The 23,633-nt window shown below is 42.7% G+C and overlaps 6 protein-coding genes across 6 annotated transcripts; 4 read left to right on the forward strand and 2 right to left on the reverse strand.

The window, feature by feature from the left end:
- Nucleotides 1-1,398: 1,398 nt before the first annotated feature.
- BYT42DRAFT_494212 (uncharacterized protein) lies at nt 1,399-2,098 on the forward strand (the record flags this gene model as incomplete). The annotated part of the gene is made up of 2 exons (XM_051564285.1): nt 1,399-1,556; nt 1,636-2,098. The coding sequence occupies 2 exons, from the start codon at nt 1,399-1,401 to the stop codon at nt 2,096-2,098; spliced, it is 621 nt and encodes a 206-aa protein (XP_051424552.1).
- Nucleotides 2,099-2,191: 93 nt separating this feature from the next.
- Nucleotides 2,192-5,285, forward strand: BYT42DRAFT_565911 (uncharacterized protein). The gene is made up of 12 exons (XM_051567906.1): nt 2,192-2,456; nt 2,530-2,691; nt 2,764-2,885; nt 2,950-3,004; nt 3,081-3,141; nt 3,210-3,289; nt 3,348-3,500; nt 3,641-3,794; nt 3,866-3,955; nt 4,050-4,328; nt 4,403-4,439; nt 4,521-5,285. Exons 1-12 carry the CDS (start codon nt 2,226-2,228, stop codon nt 4,933-4,935), a joined length of 1,839 nt encoding a protein of 612 aa, XP_051424553.1. The 5' UTR covers nt 2,192-2,225; the 3' UTR covers nt 4,936-5,285.
- Nucleotides 5,286-5,587: 302 nt separating this feature from the next.
- BYT42DRAFT_494293 (general substrate transporter) lies at nt 5,588-7,289 on the reverse strand (the record flags this gene model as incomplete). The annotated part of the gene is made up of 2 exons (XM_051564290.1): nt 5,588-7,105; nt 7,206-7,289. 2 exons carry the CDS (start codon nt 7,287-7,289, stop codon nt 5,588-5,590), a joined length of 1,602 nt encoding a protein of 533 aa, XP_051424554.1.
- A 6,077-nt stretch (nt 7,290-13,366) lies between these two features.
- BYT42DRAFT_565918 (mannose-1-phosphate guanyltransferase) lies at nt 13,367-14,995 on the forward strand. The gene is made up of 4 exons (XM_051567907.1): nt 13,367-13,454; nt 13,516-13,619; nt 13,681-13,953; nt 14,088-14,995. The coding sequence occupies exons 1-4, from the start codon at nt 13,430-13,432 to the stop codon at nt 14,775-14,777; spliced, it is 1,092 nt and encodes a 363-aa protein (XP_051424555.1). The 5' UTR covers nt 13,367-13,429; the 3' UTR covers nt 14,778-14,995.
- On the reverse strand, nt 14,996-16,581 carry BYT42DRAFT_565921 (uncharacterized protein). Its single transcript, XM_051567908.1, has 2 exons — nt 16,300-16,581; nt 14,996-16,107 (listed from the first exon to the last, which is right to left on the reverse strand). The coding sequence occupies exons 1-2, from the start codon at nt 16,300-16,302 to the stop codon at nt 15,232-15,234; spliced, it is 879 nt and encodes a 292-aa protein (XP_051424556.1). The 5' UTR covers nt 16,303-16,581; the 3' UTR covers nt 14,996-15,231.
- A 3,153-nt stretch (nt 16,582-19,734) lies between these two features.
- Nucleotides 19,735-22,704, forward strand: BYT42DRAFT_613067 (kinase-like domain-containing protein; the record flags this gene model as incomplete). Its single annotated transcript, XM_051571699.1, has 6 exons — nt 19,735-19,779; nt 19,899-19,991; nt 20,107-20,429; nt 20,494-20,798; nt 20,901-22,495; nt 22,561-22,704. 6 exons carry the CDS (start codon nt 19,735-19,737, stop codon nt 22,702-22,704), a joined length of 2,505 nt encoding a protein of 834 aa, XP_051424557.1.
- Between the last annotated feature and the right edge of the window lie 929 nt (nt 22,705-23,633).

Genomic DNA, 23,633 nt, shown 5'->3' on the forward strand with positions numbered 1-23,633 from the left:
GGGCTAGTCTTCTGTTGACCAAGGCTTTGATCGGAGGTTTAAAAATTCTGCGTGAGAGGAATGGTTGCTTTGGACCGACGATTCCTTGCTTCTGTAAATTTGTCCGTGCAGAGTTAACGTAGCAAATTTTTGGTTGAGCCAACCAAGAGAATTATGTGAAGGTAGTGGGCGTAGATAATCACAGAACCGCTGCTCGTCACCATACGCGAAATCGTAGAATTCAAAGAGAAACTGGTAATGGTCGCGTTTCATCTTACTCAGTCCGAGTTTGGCTGAGATAGCATTATGCCGAAAGGCTTCACAGCGTCCCGCATAACGAATCGTTTCGGACGTTTGGATGAATTCTTCGATATTGAAAGCATCATCCGAAGCGAGCTGTTTTGACATTCCGGGATTTCGGGCGAAGCTTGTCAGAAAATCGGTTTGTTTTCTGCTGAAACGCGTCGAGATGTCTCTGACAAAACCAGCAGCCTGCACTGGTCCAAAAAAAATTCGTAGAGGTCACTTCAATTGATGTCCGCTTATTGGAGCTGAATTGGCCCAAAAGTCCGTTGCAACGTCCAAAACTTGTTTCCTACCGAGAGGAAGACGGTTTCGGTCCCTAAAGAATGCTACAGATCATTTCGCACCCGAGCGCTTGGCAATGCATGGAAACAGTGATGTTAATGATGTTGATGGTACTTTGCGTATTGAATCACTAGTGAAAGGAAAAGAAGAAGAGGAAGATGCAGAGCAGAGGATACTCCATTTTTTATTTGTATAAATACAACAAAACAATTTCATTGTCTGCGCAACCAATCATTGATTTCCAGGGGCACGAAGACTCGTGGCTTATTTTTATAGGTTATACAACGTTTGCAACCGCAGACAACGACAACAAAGTGAAATATTAGCTTTCCAAAATCGATCTAGTCATAAAGATTCCTTCATAGGGTTGACTTCCATAGAAAAAGCATGTCGTTAGTATAAAAAAAAAAGAGAAGGCGCCAATAGACTAGCAGCTAGTCAAACGCGTCAGACCCGTGGAAAGAGAACAACCCACTCTCTCAAGCCACTTCAGTCTCCGGAAACGGGTGACACGAAAAACTCGTTTTTTCTCATATTGGGCGATCACTTTATTAATTTTTCAAAAGCTAGACTTGGCACTATTTCTCGAATGAACAATTTCGACCTTTCGCCATGGCTATTTCCTCCTCTCCTGATTCCCCCATCTTGAGCCATCGAACTACTCCTCCTTGGTATCCTTGGTTATGCAAGAGCTATCAAGACAACTACTTTGGTTCCTGCAACCAAGGTAAGTCAAACCTTCTTTTCCCGCCCTCGGGTCTTTCAGACACCGAGTAGAACAAGGTACAGCCTTCTCAACTCAACTCGTCTCGTTCACCAGTGTACCTGTCCATGTCCAACCTACGACGCTCAGGCGACGCATCGATGCATTGTCTTGCTTTTCAGGCCTTTCTCGAGGATGATCCACGCTTTATGGAATTTTTGCTCGCAGTCAACGATAATATCTTGATGGGCGATATCAAATCAGATCCCAACGCGCAACTGTCCTGGTAAGATTCGATGACCATTTTCCATCTAGTATGACCGCAGAGAAAGGAGAATAAAAAAATAAACCTTGTGTGAGCATAGGATGATGCCAAAGACCCAGGAATATTACAAATTTAAAGGCAAGTTTTACATTGCCTCTGCACCGATTCAGGTCACTCGATTTCCGCCTCCCAATGTTACGGATCATGCCTCCTCTGCCTCACAGTATTGGGAAGATGAACGTCAGAGACAATGGAAAGCGCTCGATCCAGCCGTCCGCGCCACATTCACATGGCCGTCCCGAGGCGAAGTCCCGAAAATGGATCCCAAAGCCTTTGCCTGCCAGCGACTCGAATTTCCTGCAGACACCACGGCGTCCAGCGACCAGCTCCTCCATGGTATTGCTATGGACAACTTTTGCCTTCTCGTTTTCAAGATAATCCAAGTGGAACACTTTGACCACGTGACGTTTCCGCCCCAAAGAAAGGTAATCACTCCAGCTTCTCAACAAGTTAATATTAATCAACTGAACAGGCTTCCAACTTGTATAGATTTATACGTATGATCCCAAAAAGAGCGAATGGTCGAGCACGGAATCCAATCCATGATCTGGTAATAAATAAATCACTCGACAGCTGCGGAGTTATAATTGCTTTGCGCTGCTGCTTTTATTCCTGACTTCACAGCAAACCATGGACAGTGAGGAAGCCAATGAAATAATTGACCATGTCATGTCCATATGGTCCACCTTGCTAAGACAACGTGGTACTCGGCCCCCTGCAGATAATTCTGCTCGATGTTCTTCCACTTTGTCTTCTACCTTGACATCTCACACCGCAGCTTTGAATGACTACAATCAGTTTCTAAGTGAAATTCGAAAGCATAGTGAAGGTGTGTTGCGGTACGAAAACCAGGCGCTTTTGGTAGGCCAACTTTTTTAGCGTAAAAGTGGCAATGGAAGCGAAACGCTAAAATGTGGGCACGCTATTTTTGCAGGATAAGGCCATGGACTGCATTCCTCTTCAGCGGCTATACGATGAAGCAGAGACTGAATCGTACGAGGATGATCTCGACTCGCGCGTCATTCGACGATTGCTGCACTGGTTTAAACATGAATTTTTTACCTGGGTAGATCAACCTTTGTGCGATCACTGTGGTGTAAGATTTTGTGAAATATTGGTCGCTGTCAAAAAAACGAACGGATAGTCAGATTGATGGGTTTGAATTTAGGGGCAAACGCGCTATGTCATGCATACCACGCCTACCGCGGAGGATCTCCAGTACGATGCTCCCACTGTTGAACTATATGCTTGTTTGACGTGCAAGCAGCATACGCGATTCCCACGCTACAAGTAAGCGGATAATAGGAGAACAAAGTGCTGTAAATAACGTTGAATGACCATGACGTTCTTCAAGTGATCCAGGCCGATTGCTGGTCACCCGACGAGGTCGGTGCGGTGAATGGGCAAATGCAAGTACCAATTTTCATGCTGTTTGACGAAAAAAATTCCGGTGATACTGAAAAAACAAGGTTTGCATAATCGTAGTGTTTCACCTTGTGTTGTCGTGCCATTGGCGTCGAAGCGCGATTGGTGTTTGATAAGACAGGTTGAGAAGGAGAGAAAAAGGAAGTATTATCCAGATTAGATATTGACAGAATCGATGGTACAAAATAGATCATGTGTGGACGGAAGTATTCTCCGAATCTCAACAGCGATGGATTCATTGTGATGCGTGTGAAGAAGCTTACGACCGTGTAAGTGGATGAAGGAATCACCCTCTATCGACCACTGTCATTGATCCATTGTTGGCAGCCACTTCTTTACAGTGCCGGATGGAACAAGCAGCTCACCTACTGTATTGCTTTCTCATGTGAAGAAGTCGTCGATGTCACTCGTCGTTACACGCGCAACTGGCCAACCGTCTTGTCAAGGCGAACCTTGGTGGATGAAGACAGATTATGCAAGGTACGCATTCGACACAAACCACCGAGAAATTTTCGGCTAGCCCCCCTTCTTATTGAGGGGTAAGGAGGAAAGGGGAAAGCGGGAACAGTAAATGCAACGTGGAAAGAAAAGTGTGTTTACAATTCTTTGCCATTATCCAGTATTTGGAGACGCTTTCAACCAAGCGACAGCGTCAATTATCGGATGCAAGAAGACTGGAACTTAAGGGACGTCATGCGCGTGAAGAGCAAGAATTAATGCAAGCGAGTCAACGTCAGCATGTCAATGACGACGAGCTTGTCGGTCGGCAAAGTGGTATGTCATGGAGAGATGATGTCAAGCAAAAACAACAGTGCTTCTCATGTTATTTAATGACGTTTTCCAAGGGTCGTTGGCTTGGCGCATGGCCAGAGGAGAACATGCAAACCAAAGCGGTCACGATCCAATCAAAAAATACGTTTTGTCGTGTGAGCAAGGTACCCATCATTCATCTGTTTCAGAGAATTGGGCCGGGGGGTATTTCAACTGCTTGTATTCTGCGGGTCTGATTTATTTTTCTATCTTATTCAGTGGTTTTACCGAACGTGGGTGACACACAACATACGCATTTGGCGGGCACGGCGACGGTCCTTGACAATGGCAATCAAACGGCGATTGTGCGACTAACCCAAGATGAACCTTCTCAATGCGGCGGAGTTTTTTGCGAGACGTCTCTCGACCTCACATCAGGAGGATTCGAGGTAGAGTTCGCCTTTCGTATAACCGACCGTAATGGACAACCATCTCGTGAAGGAGCTGATGGGCTCGCCTTTGTCATACGTGGCGATTCCGATGTAACATTAGGACGAGGTAAGTGGAACTGCTTGGAGCCGTTTGGCCCAGAAAATGGGATCACTTGGAACTAAAATGTATTTTGCCGGTAGGTGGTTGTGATCTAGGATATGGCGGTCTACGTAACAGGTAACAAAAAAGAACCAATGATTGATATTTTTGGGATTTTCATGGAAGAATTGACCCTGGTTGCTGGTGGTGGGATTAAAGTTTAGTCATTGAATTCGATACTTACAAGAGCTCAGATCGGTGCGCAGACCCGTCGGGTAATCATATCAGTATTCAGGGCCGCTTACCGCCATTGGGTAACTCGGCCCATCATGATTTTTCCTTGGGTCACACATCCCGAATTCCTATCATGACTTGTGGCGAGTGGATTCATGTGAGAGTAAGGGTGCTTACCGGGACCCAACAGATAGAGATAAGCTTAGCGACAGATGTGAAGGGTCATCCTACGGACAAAGATTACACCCCTGTACTGACCACGCAAGTTGACATCTGCCGTTACATTAACCATCCTACTAACGCCTGGATTGGCTGGACCGCCAGTACCGGTGGTTTGTCCCAAATTCACGATATCCAAATTTTACGGGCCGCCACCTACCAATCACGTCCCGCCGAATAAAAAAAGCGATAATGATTTCTCTCAATGATGATGATGTGGTTCTCAAAGTTTGGAACAAGTCCGAAAAACTGTGGGAACGAAAATACACAAGGACAAAAGGGCAAGGTTTCCCGATCTTCCCCGCGTCGAGTAAGAAAAAAAGATCTGGTGAGGAAAAAATTTAGGTTTCCAGATCAGGTTAATGACCCTTTTCAATGATGAAATTATAATCTCCATTTGGTGGATTTGCATATTGCGGTCATTTATCATGTGTCACATGGTCCCGATCCACCTTTTCTGTCGTCTTCTTTCACCACCATCTATCAACACACTTTTCATACCATTTCCAACCATCTTTGAATAAAAAGCACACAAAAAAAGTTTAATTAACAAAGATAAGAAAAAAAAAAGAGTTTTTTTCTAATGGACGAATAGTATACAAAAAATAGAGACATTGGGGGGGGAGGAAGGAAAGAAGAACAATAAAATAATAAATTATCTTCAAAGAAGGGATAGCTATTAAAGTTTAACTAGCTGATTTGGAATAATGGAAAAGAGTAAAGTAAGAAAAAAAAAATTACCAATGAAAATTAGGAAAAAAAAGAGAAACCAAAATCCCAGATGGGGAAAAAGAGGCGAGACAAAGACATATACCAAGACATATTAAAAAGAATTACTTGTAGTTGGGAGCCTTCTCGGAAACGGATGTCTCGAATTTTTGAGACGAAGCATGCTGAACGTCTTGAGAAAGATTGCTTTGATTGCGGTAACTCTTGGGTCGGACAGATCCATTTTCGGGATCGTGGGGTTTCTCGCTGTCGTAATTGGAACCAATATGGGAAGCAACCGATTTGGCATCGTCCTTGAGTTCTTCCGTGGCAAACAGAATTTCGATCTGCTCCAGCGAGAGACCTTTGGTTTCGGGGAACCAGAAATATACCATGGGGGTAAAGATGACGTTGAGGAAAGCAAACAGGATATAGGTCCAAAACGTGATATATTCGAACAGAACAGGAGCAATCATAGCCACCACGAAGTTACCCAACCAGTTGGCCGCCGTAGAGAACGAATTGCCCTTGGCACGAAGGCCCGTGCTAAAGATTTCTGCAGGATATAACCACGCCATACCGAGCCAGCTGGCGCCAAATACAAAGTTATATAACATGGTAAAGGCCACCGCGCCGCTACCAGCACCTGTAAAACCGTCGATCTGGGCCTTTTGACAACCACCAATGCACACCAGGGTAATCGTTTGCAAGACAAGACCCCAGATCATGATCTTGCGACGACCGATTCTTTCGACAAGGACAATAGGCAACAAGGAGCCAAGACCGTACACAATGGAATCGACGCCGGCCATTAACATGGACGTGGCTCGGTCCATGCCTGCTTGGGCCATGACCGTCGCCAGATAGTAGGTTGTCACATTGATACCGCAAAGCTGCTGGATGATTTGACTCAGCATACCAAGACACACACGGTAACGGTTGTTGAATTTGCCCTTGGAGAACAATTCCTTGTACGAGGAGATGCCTTCGCGGCGTTCAAGATCGATACCGTCACGGATTTCTTCGTATTCAGCGATACATCGAGGATGATCCTTGTCACCGTCAGTCCATAAACGGGCCAGCACTTCTTTCGCTTCTTCATCCCGATCATGCGCCACGAGCCAACGGGGAGTTTCTGGCAAGACAAAAGTACCGGCGATCAAAATGAGGGCAAACAAGTTTTGAAAAGCCAAAGGGAATCGCCACGCGAATTCGCCACCGACAAAGTAGAGACCGTATTCCAACCAATAGGCAATACCAATACCGACTACGAGTAGGAAACATTCAAAGCAGACGTGAGCACCACGAGATTTGGGAGGTGACACTTCGGATTGATAGACGGGTACCGTGGCGGTGTTCATTCCGTTACCGAAACCCGTAATGATACGGGAAGCAATGGTCATGCCCATGTTGACCGTGGCGGTTTGCAAAACGGCGCCAATAATAAGAATGACTGAACCAAGACGAATCGTATTTCGTCGACCAAGCATATCACCCAATTTGCCGGTAACTAGGGCACCAAACATACATCCAATTTCGTACAAGGCCACCACCGCACCCACCAGTGCAGATGTGGAGCTTTCATTGCTGAAACCCATTAAATCTTTCCAATGCTCATTATCGACAATACCGGACATGACACCCTAACATCCAAATCGAAAATAAAATATTTCGGATGAGTTTTTAATGGAATTGAAACGATTGAAAGGAGCATGAAAAAAAGAGAAAGGTCCGGACGTTTACCTGGTCATAACCGAATAGTAAGAAACCAGTTGCAGCCAAAGTAGTGGAGGCTGCGAACAAAGCCTTCCCTTTAAGTTGAAACATGATTCAAAATAATTATGGAGAAAAGCTTCTGCAGATTCATGATTTGCCTAGGTATATATAAACAAAAAAAAGCGTGAAACAGGAAAAAAAAATACCGACTTTTCCCCACAGTCGGAGTTGCTAGCGCTTTTTGTCTCCATGGCCTTCTTGAATGGTCATTCCTCCTTGACTTCTTACACCCAACGTTCCCTTCCGTGGAACCCACAAGCTGTAAGATTTGGGAACATCGGAGTAGACGAGCTGGGATACAAATTTATCTGGCTCGGGCAGGACAGAGAAAAAAAAAAGCGACGATGTTAAAAAACGCTAACCTAATTTGGACATTAGCGTCATCATCCCAAATGAGAAGAATTTTGCCTGAAAGCAGCAACATCTTTAATCGGAAAAAAATATTTTGCAGAATCCAACATTTTATCCAATCGCAAAACACAGATTCGGAGCTCTACCCAATCAACGTAAAGTACCTGATTTATTTGAGACATACCTTATTCAGATTGCTATCGAACCCCTCTATTATGTCACTCCCATAAGGTACTTATTCTTATTGGACGGCTTGAAAGTACCTCTTCCGAGGATTGACTCACACTCAATCCTCTTATGATCTTTTTCTCATTCATTCGGCGATAATTCATCATTCTATACTAAAAAGCGGCAAGGAAAACCTGTGTATTTACAGAGATCTAGGCATTCATGATTAAGTTATAGATTAGGCAGTGCATCAGATGATAATCTCCAAAAACGTTGATAGAGCTTTTTTTTTTTTTTTACCTTGTGGCATTTGCAACCGTCTCAGCAACTACAAGAGGATCCTCTAAAAGGTCCAATGAATAACGTCATATAATACGTTGCACCACCCTGAATTCACGGTCAGCTTCTACTTTGGAGAACCAGATAAATCCATGTTCGCCCACCATTTATACCCGCCACTTCGGCGTCAGATCGTGGCAACAAATAGACATTATTTATCGACATCTGGATACTGGAAAACGTCGTTTTTTGTCTCTTATTATGGCACGTTATTCTTTAGTAATAAAAATGATGCCGGTGTTATTGACTCGATTATCTGTTGCTAGCTTGTACTTTGTAGATATGTGACCTATATGCCGCATGTCGATAGAAACGCCCAGCTTATGCATGCATCCTTCTGTTTTCTTGGCTTCCTAATACACATTATCTCCCTTTTTCGCCTAGTCGTCCACGTGCCACGCATCGGAATGCCGCTTGAGCGATTGAGAAAATAGAATACGGTAACCAGACAACAGGAAGAGGAATAAACAGAACCAATGGTATAATAGGCATGCTTCCAACTGTCTATCGTCGGTCTTCTTTTTTTTTGGCTGTTCTTTCTATAATGTTCTCACACGAGGATAAACATTTGATTCTTCTGTAGGTAATATTAAAATACAGTTTGTTTCCCGGGAATGCGGACTGCTTTTTATTTTTTTGCAGGTCGCGCGAGATGTAAGAGCATAAATAGGCCATTGTAATATAGATCATGTAAACTAGAAGCAACTGTTGCAAGTGGAACAGTGCTTTTTTGGGGGGTCAAATCCTCTCAAAAAGCCCTTACTCAGCAATTCCTTAAAACCCAGTAATTTATCTATTGGGATAGATAAGAGACGATCCATTGGCAACCTTGTACGACCGTGTCAGCTAATTTGAGACCAAACATTAGGTGGAAAACCCCACATTTCGAAATAACTATTCGAGCGGCCGATCACGACTAACTCTTATCCACCGCACAATGGCGAGATTTTTTTTTTTTTTTGGCTTTTTGCGCAATGATTAAAATTGGATCATATTCAGTATTTTAGCTAGCGAGCCATGGAAATCAAATACATCAGTTGGCAAAGAGTTTTCAGTCGTCGTAGCCGCGAGTCGATATCTTCCACCCTCCCTACTAAGGCATGTGTTCATCGGTGGCATCATAGTCCTTAGTACATCGTCCAAGATATTAATGCAACTATGAAATACCGTAAATAGACCTCACCTTGTCCAGCGTGCGAGGTTTCAGTTCATACACACTAATCCAAAGTCAATGATCCAATTGCATCAGGATAGTAATTAAAGTGTGTGAAACAGACAGCGATTCAGTAAGAACCCCATAATCACCATAATCATCCATAGAAAAGAGGTAGGTTAAAATTGGGTATTATTTGGGTAAAAATGCAAGATTTGGGTGAAATGCATAATTTCCCTAGTTAGTGCCCAACTGTTATCTTATTATTTAAAGCAAAAATTGGGTACGAATTTCGTCGTCGTCACCGCCTGTAAAATATTTTTCATTCATAACTGCATGTACCGTAAATGAACAATACAACTCTTCACTCAAATAGTAAAGGCAAGTGAACAGAAGTTCTCGATCATGGATGATGCCACCTTTCAATTCTGATATCATCCGGTCCCTATTTTTCCTGTACTTCGACTTATCCTAAAGAATGGTATCACGATTCTTGATTGCTTCCTGTCATTCCGTGGAACACTGTTCTCTTTCTCTCTTTTTTTGTCTACTGTGCATTGCAGCTGATGTTTTGAGGCCTCCTTATTCGGATGCAAGAGACCACAAAAGCTTCTTGTAGTACCGCGTCTAGGTTTACGGTCCTTTCACATTTGGTTTGAAGACATGAAAAGTTTTTTGTTTGCTTCTTTGAGTTCTGCTCTATTACCACCCCCCCCCTTTTTTTTTTGTACATCGCAGCTGATGCGATGATACTTCTCACGAAATTTCCCAACAGTGACTGGCTCAACAGCAGTCCATCAAAAAAGTCTATAAAATGGACATCCCACCGCGTCTGCCAAAGTTCTTTCCTTTTCCCCGAACCTCCATTCTACCTTTCAAGATCATCTTTTTCTCCGAGGTTGTCTTTTTTTTTTTGCATTGAACTGAAGGTAAGCTCAAGGCTGTTGATCCTTTAAGAATAGAAATTTGTAATTCTAAATATGATTTTCCTATAATAGTTTATTCAACTGGCCGACCATCGACGGTTCCGGCGCGTGCTCTCCACGTTCGACAAGCGCTGAACAGTACTGCGTAGTCCGTCCTGGCCCACTTGGTTGGTTTTTCCGGGCAACGAAGGCCTGTAGATGTTTACAGGTAAGCCATCTGCATTCTATAGTCATACTGACTTGCTCTTTTTCTATTTTTCGTCTGTCTGACCACATTTTTTGACTTATCATCTTTTTCCCAATTTATTTCGTTCAATCAGATTTCTCATTGGTTGCTTCCACATTTTTTTATTGGTCATTTGAACACCGATTTTATTTGTGACTTCAAAAGTTGAATAAACTGTAAAAATCAAGCAACGAGAGGTTCGGGGATGGAATTCGACTAGATGACTTTTTCACAATCACCAGCAGAGAAAAAAATGACCTTTTGAATACAAAAGAAGTAATATGGGTCACGTTATCATAATTTGATTGCATAAAACGTTTGAAATGAACTATCCAATTTTTTACGATTCTGTTTATTTACCCAATTTTTGCTTTAAATAATAAGGTAACAGTTGGGCACTAACTAGGGGAATTATGCATTTTACCCAAACCTTGCATTTTAACCCAAATAATACCCAATTTTTACCTATCCCTTTCCTGTGATGTCGAAGTGTATTTTTTGATTTGTACAGGTATATGATAGTTCCTATGATTTGCCTCAAAATGACTACGATACAAATAACTATATACGTAATTTTAGATTTCGCTTGCATGACCTTCCCTATGAGTGACACTTTCCGTACTTTCAACAAGTATGACAGAAATATGGTGGCTGAGTGAGTCCTTCGATTTAGATCGAAAAACTCGACAGTAATCGATCTACGAGAATTCCCAGTTCATATGGCCGGGACGTATGCTTCTCATTCTTATTGGTACCGTCACGCAGCGCATTATTAAGCACAATTCGAGAAGATATCTGGAGCTTATCCCTGGTGAACCACCGAACCAACATGTCAATGCCCGCTATATCTGGCTTCCCATCGTGAATCATAGATGTTATCCTTGCCAAACAGCAATGACTTGCTCCTCCCAATAAATGGAATTGCTTTGCTTCATATCATCTAACCTTGAACAAACGAAATACTTGCAGCACATGTAGTTCGCTGTTCAACTCTACGAATATCCTTGGAAGTTCCTCGACACAATGTTGCAGCACTTGGCTAAAGCGGCTAATTATCATTTGGGTCGAAATTCGGGATTGTTTCATCTCCGGCGCTTTGAGTGGCAAAAAGGTCCAGGTCGATTACCGTTGGAATTTTTTCTTCATCACTTTCTTTAATGATGCCAATCACGTTGTTGATTCTTGTTCATGAGGCAATGAAAGATAATGTTTCTATGCAGTCTTGTGATAATAATCTCTATTTAGTTGTGGCGGTGACACGCCTTAGGAGCACTTTTATAAACACTGTATTGCCTTTTTTGGAACATCTGTGCCCCATAGAAGCCAAAAGCTTGAAATAACACTGAACTTTCTCCGAGTTACCAAGAGGTTCGCGCCCTTTGATGGAGAGGATGCCCTGAACCATGGCTTTGGGTGGAAAAATACATGATTAACGAGTATTTTTTATAATTTGTCAGAGGAAATTCTCGATATATTACCATAATGCTCCCCTCACGTTTATGTGGTAAGCTGAGTAACATGATCTGGGGTGAAATCAACTCATCCCACATCATACAAACTGAAGGTCCAGTTGTGAGAGAACAACCCAAAATTTCACCACTCATCGTAATTGCTTAGCGGACGGCGTTCTCTGATAAATTATGTAGTTCCGATTCATATACAGTGCCCGATTGACGGATGTAGGATAATGCAGGGATGTTCTTTTTGTGAATCAAGTCGTCTACTCTGGAAACTCCTTGGGTAGCTTATGATTTTCTCTTTTGATCTGTAACTAGATGTACGCCTCTTACGCATGCAACTCCCTATTGAACGATAAACAGTTTCTTTTTCTTCGTTCGCTACGCTTCTATCGCCTTATTATTGTTAGCATCTTCACTGTAAGTACGTTTTGCCATTATGCCAAGCTTCTGAATCCGTTCACGTTCGGAGACGTCGGAAGAGAGAAACAATAAGTAAAGATTGAAAAGGCCTTGATAAATCATATTGAGGATTGATGCTTTGTTTTTACATTGTTATTGTTACTTATTTCCCTATTTTTACACAAATGGTGCCACATGAGGAAAGAACGAATGGGTTGATTCCTTACGTAGGTAATATTGGAATAGACCTTGTTCCTCGGGAATGTTTACTCTTTTTTTCTGCATGTGGCAGTGAGCGGAACATAAACAGGCCGTTAGTTGATATATGGATCCGTTACTGTAAGCAGCAAGGTGGTTGGAATTCAAACGGTACATTTTCGAAAAGAATTGTCGAGAAAAATATCCGTGCTTGGCTCAAAAACGGATGTTGCGACGTGGCTGGAAAAAACTGGGAAGCCATCAATGACGATCCGTTGCCCATTTTGTACAACGTCATTAGCCTCTTTGGGTTCGAAATCAGGTGTTAGGACCCATTCTGCCAAGGTTGCCTATTTGGATCACCGACGGTGAGGCCATCATATTTTCGCAGTTCACATACCAACGCCAGTATCGGGATGTTTCGCAATAATTAAGGCTGAATTGGACTAAGCGAAATCGGTCGCTCCATAGTAGCCTTTTATCGATGGATAAAGATAGATGTTACTGATTTGCCAAAAAAAGGGGGGAGTTTGTTATTGCGGCGGATCTATCTGTATGTAATGTTTTTTTTTTGATTTCTAAGGGGATGGCTGCTTTTTTCTTTTTCCATAATATCATCAAGAAATGGCCAAACGGCAAGTTAACCAAAAAGTCATCGGCGTGAAAATATTCCAAAGAAGAGTCACGCAAGTTATGAAGGGCGCAAGACGACAAATGAACACGTTGAAAAAGACATATTCGAGAGGATCGGCAGACCAAGCACTAAGAGCGGAATTTTCAAGAATAGCGCGCGTTTTCCATTTGGGCGTTGCCTAAATTCTGAGTCTGTGCCAAGTTTTGCCAATAAATAACGTTATCATTGTCTGCCCGCTTTTTCCGTTTTCTTCTTCATCTTTTTTTACTTCTCGTCAGAGGACCTTTTTTTTTCATCCACTTGCGCCTCCTTTATTTTTTTTACTTGTCTCGTTACCATGAAAGCGCTCATTCTCGTTGGAGGTAACGTAGCGATAAACTCGTTCACTAAGGCGGTTCCCTGATTTTCTTTTTTATATATCAGGTTTCGGCACTCGTCTTCGTCCTTTGACCCTCACTCTGCCCAAGCCCCTCGTGGAGTTTGCCAACAAGCCCATGATCCTTCATCAGATTGAACATCTTGCCAAGGTAATGTTCCCATGGGGGTCATCTAGAAACAGGGAGTTTATCTGACTGACTGTTTGTATAGGCGGGCGTGACAGATATTGTGCTGGCCGTCAATTATCGTCCTGAAATTATGGTGGCAGCTTTACAGCAATATGAAAAGCAGTTTGGTATCAAGATTACGTTTTCGGTGGAAACGGAACCTCTTGGCACGGCGGGACCTTTGGCTTTGGCACGAGACATTTTGGCCAAGGATGACAGTCCATTCTTTGTTCTGAACAGCGACGTCATTTGTGATTACCCATTCGAACAATTGAGAGATTTCCATTTGGGTCACGGCAACGAAGGCACCATTGTGGTAAGTAACAAGGATAAGACACCGACAGAAGATGGAGCGTGGGGGTCCTTTCCCCCCTCCCACCACAAGTTCGGAAAAGAGAAGGGTTCGTCTTTTATTTTTATTTTTGATGCTAAGGCGGGCTTTTTATCTAGGTTACCAAAGTGGACGATCCTTCCAAATATGGTGTAGTGGTGAATCAAAATGGATCGACTAAAATAGAACGATTTGTCGAAAAGCCCAAGGAATTCATCAGCAACAAAATCAATGCCGGTCTTTACATTTTGAGTCCCTCGGTCTTGAATCGAATTGAACTCAAGCCTACCTCGATTGAAAAAGAAGTGTTTCCCCACGTTGCCAATGACGGTCAGTTGCATACCTTTGATCTGGAAGGATTCTGGATGGATGTCGGTCAGCCAAAGGACTTCTTGACCGGTACCTGTCTTTACTTGGCTCATTTGGCCAAGAAGAACTCCCCCGAGCTTGCTGGCGTCGATTGCGATTTCGTGCACAAGGGAAATGTCATGATCCATCCCAGTGCCAAGATTGGCAAGAATTGCCGTATTGGACCGAACGTCGTGGTTGGACCGGATGTTGTGATTGGTGATGGTGTGCGTCTGCAACGCTGTGTTATCCTTGAAGGGGCTAAAATTAAAGACTTTGCTTGGGTGAACTCGAGTATCGTGGGCTGGCATTCCTCGGTCGGTCGTTGGTCACGGTTGGAAGGCTGCTCCGTTCTGGGAGACGATGTCACCATCAACGATGAAATTTACGTGAACGGAGGCTCCATCTTACCACACAAGGCCATCTCCTCTAATATCACTGAACCTCAAATTATCATGTAAATACGCCCTCTTTCTTTTAATAACTCCCCTCATCTAATCGTAATAGCCTGTTCTACTTCCCGTCTTCCTTTATTTCTGCGATCTACATCATCTCTCCTTTTGTTTGTGCTGCTTGTTCTTTCTTTTTTTCTTTTTCTTTTCAGCAAAATCGAAGCCACCATGCAATGCAAGATACACCTACATGTCCTGCATTTATATATAGAGAAAATAAATCGTACTTGTCATTTTATCGTGATCATGTTGGGGTGAGGGAAGGGCAATGATATGGTGTGAAACAACGAGAAAGAGCAAACAGTGGTAGAGTGTGTGGATGAAAAGCAAAATGATATGAGCAGCTGCATAGAATGAGAGAGGGAGAAAGAGAGAGAAAGCATAGAATACAAAGCGTAATATATGGAAGGAAATGTTGTATGTCTGATGAAAAAAGAGAGAATGTCACGTATAAATGAATGGGTTAGAAGGAGTGTCGTCGTCCTATGGGATACCGTGATGTTTCTACGGTCATCGATTGATCAAGGTCGTTGTTGGCAAATGAGCCGGGTGGGGATTCATGGTATTGTGTGTCGGGAGGGCGGATTTTCAGCATGGAAAATAGTAAGAGCCAGCCGGTCATGATATTGGGAATAGTTGGCACGATGCCGAGGATGAGAGTCGGTATATAAAACAAGGGCAGCAATACCAGTAGTAACGATAATTGAGGTTGCCATGAATCGTTTGCTACATGCAAGTCTCGCGATAACGAGTCTAACATCACGATGGATTGGTGTAACCGCTCATACGATTCCACGGTTGGATCGTGCATCCGTGTTCCCAAATCCGTTTCTCGCTTCAGACGGCGACTAACATGATGAACAGTGTCTCGAGATACGGTGGTGGATGAATATGATATTGATGCATTAAGAGACAAGGCCGATGCTGTCGATGAAAAAGACGAGGCATGGCCGGTAGCGATGTTGAATGTGGAAGATGATGACAGCCGTCGCCTTCGTGATCGGGATGGCTTGGGTGCTATTAGCACCGAGCGTCGACGGACTTTGGGTCGAGTGACTCTTTTAGCCGTGGGCGTTTTCGGTTGATAATCGAGGACAGCTTCGTGAGCTTCTCGAAGAAGCAACGACAATCGGTCACCTATTCGATCGAGCAAGATGTCTTGGTCGTCCTCAGCGTCATTGTGTAGGCGATGCCATGCTGGATCATCGGTGGAAGTCACTGCTCGTCGTCGAATTCGATTGGCTTCGTTTGAATACCCGTCTGACCGCGGCACCGTGCTTGCTGAAAACGAGTCAAATATATCGATTGGAAATGTGGTCTTTTCAGGTGGTGGGGTTTCCTAGATATCAGAGATTTAGCAACACTTCTGACAAAAAATTCTATTGTTGCATGTCTTTCAATGTCCATTATCACTTGTGCTACTTTTGCCACTTTTTTGAGATGATGATGGCCATGCAGAATTCGACTGATATCGGGAAAGATGGTTCAATAGAACAATGTTGATCATTGGATAGGAATTTAGGTTGATTACCATGGAATAAGTGAAATGATGCACCGACCAAAGAAAGGGGAGCTGGAGAAAGAGAAGAAGGGGAGGGAAAAATGTCCAAAGTGTCTAATCATGATGACCACGCAATGAACCCTCGATTGCCTTTTATAGATATAGCCAGCATTTTTTCTTGGGCCTCTCCACATGAATGTGTTGAATCCGCCAAATCGAAACAAGCCAAGTCTTTTACCATGGATGATTGGAAGAAAATTGGCGATTTGCAATGTTACACTTTTCAGGATTTGTGTAGCACCCCCACTTTTTCTTTTATAGCTTGCATTCAACATAACAATGACATCTGCATAGCCCTTGATTACTATGCGTCAGTTCAGTTTTTCTTTTCAATGACGCTATGTATCTTCGATTTCATTCTTGTGTTATAGAGGGCCTTATAACAAAAGCTATGTATACCGCAATATATTCAAAGGCATGATGTAGACAGCGAATACATAAGTCTACTTTGTGCATGCCAATTTATGACTTTGAAGTCCACTCAATTCTGTAGAACTGAAGATCAAGCATGGTGTTGTTTACCGAGTTTTTGTAGCAAAATTTGTATGGATTGTCTAAGCTCATTAAAGATTACTCTTGGTAGAATGGACAATAATCCGAAAAGGAACATTACCTTGTCAAAATAATGCTCCTACCCATAGCACTACTGGTGTCGGAAAGCAAATTCATTTTCGACGATATTGATTTGTAACTCTCTATTCACCTGAATAAATCCAATTGAACAGTTCTGGTCAGTTGTCAAAAGTAAAATGAAGGGAAGATTTTTTGGAAAGAGAAACATCAATGACAAGAATAAATGAAGCATGTGATAGCTTGTATCCATGCGGTTTCCAAAATTTCTTAATCATTCTGCCAGATGGTTGGGTAAATGACTCGAGAAGGAAAGATCATGAAGACAAATTAATCATTGCATTGACTACTTTTCAATGTCTGCAAGGCAGATAGGAGGATGTATTCATACACTGGACTTGACAACCTGCTCAATTGGCGATATGAAGACAAAGAGCGCTCATGTAATGATTGCTGATGGCTTCACCAAAGCCCAACAATTTAACCATAAGAATAAGTTAAGAAATATTAATCAGATCAGCCAAAACAAAAAACAAAAAACAAAAAAAAAAAACGGGACAACCAATTAGCGGAATTCAACATTCCAATTCGCATTATTTTTACTCTTCAATAAGCATAACAGGCCGTACACCCGCTGTGCAATGGATGCCGCCTACCACCGGAGGCCGCCCTCTTACATTGAGTGACTTTCGTCAGACAAAAAGCCTTACGCATACACGGCATCACCTGGGCGAGAACTCTTGACGGACGTTGGTATATTAATGACAACCTATGGCATACGTTGCAACGTGATTTGTTTCTGAACACGCGCAGGGCAGCACTGATTGACCCCCTCAGTTCCATCCGCTCAGGCTATGATAGATCTAGAAAGATGTGTGGGTATGTTGGGTATTTAAAAAAAATGAGTTAGTAAGCTCTTTGATTGATTTAAGTGTCGTCAAGAAATTTTACCTTTGTTATTTGAGTTTTCAATAGCCATTGATCGCTTGACATGACTTGGATTATATGACATTGAAAATTTTTTGAATTGGTATACGTTCATTATACATCATAGCAAAGGAAAAGAAATTGGACTTGCCTTTGAACCAAATGGTGTACCGGGAAAAAAAGATGATACGGACCGCCAGGTAAGCTTCTTCTTCGATGCGGTAAATAAAATTGCTTCCAGGGACAGTTAAGCGATGGATCGGTGGTGTCAGCTTGAGCAGGCAAAAAATATTGACGTGGCCAGAAGTGTCGGTAATTTCGAGCTGGATTCCAGATATCGAGAGTCCCCCGAATAAAAGAAAAAAAAAACAAATAAAGTACATGATGATAAAAAAACAATGGTCGCGTCAGTAAAAACCTCATAAAAAACCCTGTGGGAAAAAAAGAGGAAAAGACTGCGAAAAGAATATGTACATGAAATATAAAATACCAAATACAATAATCGGGAAGACATCTCGAAAACCATATCATGAGAAGCAATCCAAAGGAGAGGTAAGTCTGTTTTCCCGGAGCAAAATCGATGGTAGACCACTTGACGCTTACCTTTTTGAGGATGGTAGTCGATTTAACCAAGTTAGATACACAGGATAAGAATGGTCAGGATGATGGATGCGGATGGGATCTTGATACAATGATACCGAGAGAGAGAGAATCAAAAGAAAAAAGATAAAATTGAAGACAAAAATATGATTTCCATAAGGTTGTCATTGATATATCAAAGTCCGTCAAGAGTTCTCGCCCAGGTTATGTCGTGTATGCGTTAGGCGTTTTGTCTGACGAAAGTCGCTCAATGTAAGAGGGCGGCCTCCGGTGGCAGGCGGCATCCATTGCACAGCGGGTGTACGGCCTGTTATAAGCAAAAGCAAAGTGACTTTATTTTCTAAAAGGATGAAATTGGTTTTTGATTGCCATTGACATTATTTGTTGGAAGCACTGGTGCTGTACGACATACTCGATTAGGTATTGAAAGCTCCAATAAAATTAGGACCACTGATCCCCTACCAAAAAAAAAAAAAAAGAAGGTAATGAGCGACGTTTTTGCTGAATAACAATAGAAAAGGGAATTCCAGCAAACCAATAGGCGATGCAAGAACGTGATATGCTGAATTACTTTGCATGAGTAAAAAAATAATAATAGAGGGAATGGAAATAACATAAAAGTGGAGTGCTTTTTTTGTACTGTATATGCTTTTCGTTTTGGAATGAGCGGGGTTGTTGTTGTTGTTATTGTTGTTGTTGGCTTACTTTTCTGTCAAAGAGGACATTTATATCTGAGAAATAAAGTGTTGATGATCTGTGCAACCGCGAGTTACTGTAAAAGTTAGTTGAATGTGTTGCAAGCGCACCAAAAATAAAATCCAAGCGACGATTTCCTCCTTTTCTTTTGAGTCTACTTTTTGGTTTATTTGGTCCTTTTTGGGCCCCCCTTTTCTCCTCTTCTTTTTCCCTTTCGTCTCTTTACTCAACGCACACTCACTCGCTCGCTCTTTTCTTCCTTTTCTTCCTTTTCTTTCTTTCTTTCTTTCATTTTTTTTTGTTAGGGCGTTTGGTTGTCTTGCCTTGTTGTCCATTTTTTTTTATTATTCTTTACTCCGTTTTTATTGCTAATTCCCTTTTTCTCATTTAATGATCTCATTATAAATTCCATCTTGTTCAAACTCCATTCTCACCATTGCCACTTCAAAGGTTGCAATTATTACCATCGTTGACATTCCTTTCTTCACTTACTCTTCATCTTATTCTCGTGTCCGTCCGTCTCTCTCGCTCTCTCTTTTGGCGTGTATCCATACTTAACCCGTTCCGTTCCTTTCGTTTTTATCCTGTATCTTTACACTCTTCATCCTCAGCATGCTATCTCATCGTACTTCCATTGCACGTAATCAAAAAGCAAAGGTATTCATCTTTTTCTGGCTTTTTTTCCCAATTTATTTATTTACTTCGGTGTTCAAAACCTCACGAAGCATAACGACTCGACTCATTTTTTTAAACACCCTAATCTATTTTCGTCCTAGTTGGCCGCCGATTATAATGATCTCCTCAAAGAACTATCCTCCCATAAAATGACAACTGTTGGAAATTACACATTGCGTGACACCATTGGAGAGGTAAATAATATCACTATTCAGTCTCTCGAATGTTTCCTTGTTGTTATGTCTTTAGCGAAACCATGGATGTGGCATTGTCTTGGTTTTCTACTTTTTTTCTCACTCAATTAATTAGGGTACCTATGGCAAAGTTAAATTGGGAATTCACGAATTGACGGGTCAACAAGTGGCTGTCAAAAGGATCAGCAAACAACATGCTTCGCTGATGGCACGCGAGATCCATCATCATAGACAGCTTATTCACCCCAATGTCGTTCGCATGTACGAAATCATCGCCACGGAATCTTACATTCATATCGTATCTGAATACTGTCCCAATGGCGAGCTTTTTGATGCCCTATCACGCCTTGGACGATGTACGGAAAAACGCGCTCAGTTTTGGTTCAGGCAGCTCGTCGATGCTGTCAAATACTGTCATTCCCATGGGATCATCCATCGGTAACTGGCAATAATCAACATAAAAATAGGCTCTCCAACTGACCCCCTCACCCTTTATATATAGCGATTTGAAATTGGAAAATGTCTTGTTGGACGCTAACGACAACGTCAAGATTTGCGATTTTGGATTTGCTCGTCATTCGGAAAAGCATCAGATGCTGGAAACATTTTGCGGCAGTCTCGCCTATTCTGCTCCCGAAGTCATTCAACGTCAGAGACATACAGGGCCCGAAATTGATGTGTGGTCATTGGGCGTCATTCTCTATACCCTTTTAGCAGGCGAATTGCCGTTTGACGACGATTCCGAAATCATCATGCAACGCAAAATTGTCAATCTTGAATACCAAATTCCATCCTATTTCTCCTCAGGTAGGTAACAAGAATAACACTGACAGACCAGGAAAACACAGCAACTCACCAGATCCATCTGTTGCATTTGTTTCCTTGACTCCCGTTGTTACTTTCAACTAGAATCGAGTGATTTGATTCGGCAGGTGTTGAAGCTGAATCCTGCGGATCGACTGACCACTGATCAAATACTCAACCATCCGTGGATGCGAATGGATGTGACGGACGACGAAGATTCGACCTATTCCGATGCCGATTCTCTTTTCTCTAATCGACCCGAGGATGACGAAGACTGTGTAACTGTGGCTTCTTCTCATCGTGATTACGGTTCCCCCACTACCGAGAAACCCAACGGTGAACGATACGCCATGTTCTCGCCTCAGGTGCGGAATAGCCTCGGATGGCAGTTGTCACCACGATCCACTCGGTTTTCCGCCCCTGCCTTGAGTGCTACGACCAACATGTCGTATGCATCCAATGCCAACGATAAGCAACGCGCCTCTTTACCTTCCATCCATTTCACCGACATCGCACTCTCCTCGGACGAACCTCCCATGACACCCACTGAGCAAAAATTATATTCGGCTTTGCTGTCAGCGGGTTTCGATGCAACCGCAGTTAGCAGTATGCGATCTACCATGGGCAATTCTCGCAACGCGCTGTGGCAAATGCTTTTGGACAACATGAGTCATCAACCTAAAGTGTTGGAAGCTCCTCATGCCAAGCCTTCCCTCGATCCATCCGCCGCTCGAAAAGTCGATCAAGCCGTCCAAACCGAGGTTCCCCCTTCATCAACACCTGCATCCATTTCTTTGTCTACAGATTCGAGCTATTCATCGCCGATCAGCCCCAAGTCAGTAGCAACTTATGGTTACGGACCCCAACGGATACCTGAGCCGAAGACTGGATGGCTGACCTCGGTCAAATCGTGGTTTGGCAAAGGAGACGAATTGCGTCCAACTCCATCACGACAAATGACACCATCTTCATCGTCATCCACCATTACATCCTCTATGTCGATACCTACTCCTCCTCCACCTCAATTACCCACACCTAGCCATTTGCCGCTTTCACCACCAGTGTATCGTTCCAGTAGTTTGAAAAACAGACATCAGCCTGTCATGCCATCCGTATCCGTTCCCCCCATGAACGAATTGGATCAATTAAGCTACAGTGCGACATCCTTTGTACGAACTTCTTCCCCCTCTGTACACACTGTTTCTTCTTCCAAGCACCACACCAAATATTCCTTCAGCAATGAACCACCGAAACCAAAAAGCGCATGGACCACGCCTCGCAACGTTACCAATAGTTTGTCTGTGATCTGCATTCCGCCTCACCAATGTACCACCGCCGTGCCAACCACGGCTGTAGAAATAGATCTGTGCGCTCAGCAATGTTCTCCTATTACCTCCTGCTCTCCTAAACTGTACAATGACAATATGATCATCCAGGAAGAATCAAAGCATGCACTATCTCCAACTATAGCTTCCTCGCCGATCTCACCTCCCTCTTCCATTTCTTCGTCTTCTGATAGCTCATTCAACGAAGATGATGAAGACGGAGACGAACAAGACGATCATGATGCTGATGACGAAGACGCCCATAGTTCACCTTTGTCGTCGCCTCCTACGTCTATTTCCGAGGAAGAAATGGATGAGCAGCCTTCAAAACCACCTTCACTCATGGACCCTCGTCCATTAACGTCTCGTCCCATGGTAAGGAATCGCTAAAGTCCCGTGACATGGTGCAAGTTTGCTCACTAAACATGTGTTTTTATTAGGATACAAGACCGTTAGCAGGACGACGATTTGATATGGGTCTGTCCAGATCCCGATTAAGTATCTACGGCATGAACAGCGAACGAATGAACAACTCGCTGGGCGCTAAAACCATTATAGAAGAAGAGGAGGAAGAAGAAGAATAACAACGACATTCTATCTTTCCCCCTCTCGTCGCTTTTCGGACCTTTATATATATATATCCATCGTTTCCCTCCAATCTTTTCCCTTCCGTTCTTTTCTTCTTTCTTATGTCTCTCATTAGTTATCATTTATTCATTTAGCCTGTAATTTCTGTATATCATTATCTCATATATCTTCTCTGCATACTCTTTCTTTTTTGGTTCTTCATGATTTGTGGAACCTGACAAAAAAAGAACAAAAAATTTTTTTTATCCAGACCAATAACATTGCGTTCATGCCATCTGGTCGATGAATAATCATTATACCTAGTATACAGTGCAGCGTACGAAATGAGTATTGTATTCCTCGAGTGGCTGTAAATGGTTAGCGTTAATTTCCCACTTGACCATGTGATGCGGTCATCGCAGATTAGTGTTCACCATTATTTGTCTCTCACATACTCCTACTTGTTGTTCATGTGTTGTCAGGCTAAATAGTACATGTATGGATCACTGTTGGACAAGATACTACGTCAATTATACCGGTTTTTCCTGGTGGCAATGCATGGTTGACCTACTCGTTTTCTCCAGCATTTTACAGTGTTTCAAGCTTATAGTATGACCGGTGGTCCATGATCCTCTTGAAGAATGGCGACTAGGCAATGGACTCAAGCTGTGCTCACAGTCCAAGGCTGTAGCTGTAATTCGCTGCAGCTGCTTACATTAGATAAAAAGTGAAACGAGCTCAGCAAGTAATACAAATTTTTTATATGATATTGATACAAATACGGATTCACAATTGTTTGAAGTTTGTAAAGTATGTAAACGAAACAAAAAAGACAAGAAAAAAGAGAATAAAGAGTCTAGATATGACGTGATTGAAACTAAAACTACAGTATGTTCGACGAATGAATGAATGAATGAATGAAAAAAGTGTTGGCACGGAAGCCATG

This window comes from Radiomyces spectabilis (genome assembly GCF_025331425.1).
Source record: "Radiomyces spectabilis strain NRRL 2753 chromosome Unknown BYT42scaffold_5, whole genome shotgun sequence".
Classification (NCBI taxonomy): domain Eukaryota; kingdom Fungi; phylum Mucoromycota; class Mucoromycetes; order Mucorales; family Radiomycetaceae; genus Radiomyces; species Radiomyces spectabilis.

Bases quoted from the DNA above. Each gene is read 5' to 3' on its own strand.
- BYT42DRAFT_565918 (XM_051567907.1), top strand. From the start codon at position 13,430: ATGAAAGCGCTCATTCTCGTTGGAG. The intron at 13,455-13,515 runs GTAACGTAGCGA...TTTATATATCAG, and splicing joins AGCGCTCATTCTCGTTGGAG to GTTTCGGCACTCGTCTTCGT. The intron at 13,620-13,680 runs GTAATGTTCCCA...CTGTTTGTATAG, and splicing joins AGATTGAACATCTTGCCAAG to GCGGGCGTGACAGATATTGT.
- BYT42DRAFT_565911 (XM_051567906.1), top strand. From the start codon at position 2,226: ATGGACAGTGAGGAAGCCAATGAAATAATTGACCATGTCATGTCCATA. The intron at 3,501-3,640 runs GTACGCATTCGA...GCCATTATCCAG, and splicing joins ATGAAGACAGATTATGCAAG to TATTTGGAGACGCTTTCAAC. The intron at 4,329-4,402 runs GTAAGTGGAACT...TTTTGCCGGTAG, and splicing joins CGATGTAACATTAGGACGAG to GTGGTTGTGATCTAGGATAT.